Raw genomic sequence first — 1,252 nt, forward strand, 5'->3', positions numbered from 1 at the left:
CTCCACATCCCTATGTACTTCTTCTTAGGGGTTCTGTCGGTGCTGGATGTTGGGTGCATCACTGTCACTGTTCCTCCAATGTTGGATCGTCTCCTGTCCCACAGGCGTACAATTCCCTATGAAGCCTGCCTCTCACAGCTCTTCTTCTTCCACCTATTGGCTGGGATGGACTGCTATGTGTTGACAGCCATGGCCTATGACCGCTTCCTGGCCATCTGTCGGCCCCTCACCTATAGCACCCGCATGAGCAAGGGAGTCCAGAGGACATTGGTGGCCATATCTGGGACCTGTGCCTTGACCAATGCACTGATGCACACAATTTCCCTATCTACACTCAACTTCTGTGGTCCCAATGAGGTCAATCACTTCTACTGTGACCTCCCACAGCTCTTCCCCCTCTCCTGCTCCAGCACCCAATCCAACGAGCTGCTGCTCTTTGTTGCTGGTTTCATAATGTCAGGTACTTTTCCTGTTCTCATCATCATCTCCTACATCCACGTAGCAGCTGCAGTTCTTCGAATCCGTTCAGTAGAAGGAAGGAAAAAGGCTTTCTCCACCTGTGGCTCCCACCTCACTGTCGTTTGTCTCTTCCATGGAACAGCTCTCTTCAACTACATGCGTCTGAGTTCAGTGGAAGCTTCGGACAAGGATAAAGGTGTTGGGGTTTTCAACACTGTCATCAACCCGATGCTGAACCCACTCATCTACAGCCTCAGAAACCCTGATGTTCAGGGTGTTCTGTGGCGAATGCTTGTGAGGAAGCGACCCATGACCTGAGGAGTGATAGGGGCCTTCCTTTCTTGCCTCTTTTTTGGAATAGAATACCAAGAAAATTTGTTCATAGATTTGTTTGTCTTATCTTTGGGATCATGAAGGCTATGTTAAATCCTTGTTCTTCAATAAACTCTACCTAGTTCATGCATCCAATCTTTCAACAAATATTTATTAAATTACTTCTATGATCCATACATGCTTCAAGAGCATTGGCTGCAAAGATGTGATCAGAACACATAAAAATCTCTGCATTCATGCAGCTCACATACTAATAAGGGAAAACAATATACCATATGTACTTGAGTATAAGCCGACCCAAATATCAGCCGAGTTACCTAATTTTACCACAAAAACTCTATTTAAAAAATAGGCTGAAAAACTCCGATTATACACAAGTATATATGGTAACTACAATAAGCAGCATCAAGTATGGCATGGCACATGGTGACAAGAGAGAAAGCAAGTAAGATGGGGGTAT

General features: G+C 45.2%; 1 protein-coding gene across 1 annotated transcript; it reads left to right on the forward strand.

The window, feature by feature from the left end:
- Nucleotides 1–3: 3 nt before the first annotated feature.
- On the forward strand, nt 4–777 carry LOC101638920 (olfactory receptor 3A2-like; the record flags this gene model as incomplete). Its single annotated transcript, XM_004707289.1, has 1 exon — nt 4–777. A coding segment is annotated over one exon (774 nt), but the record flags the coding sequence as incomplete, so codon positions are not given.
- Nucleotides 778–1,252: the final 475 nt, after the last annotated feature.

This window comes from Echinops telfairi, unplaced genomic scaffold (genome assembly GCF_000313985.2).
Source record: "Echinops telfairi isolate 266 unplaced genomic scaffold, ASM31398v2 ScPeMD7_7458;HRSCAF=8496, whole genome shotgun sequence".
NCBI lineage: Eukaryota > Metazoa > Chordata > Mammalia > Afrosoricida > Tenrecidae > Echinops > Echinops telfairi.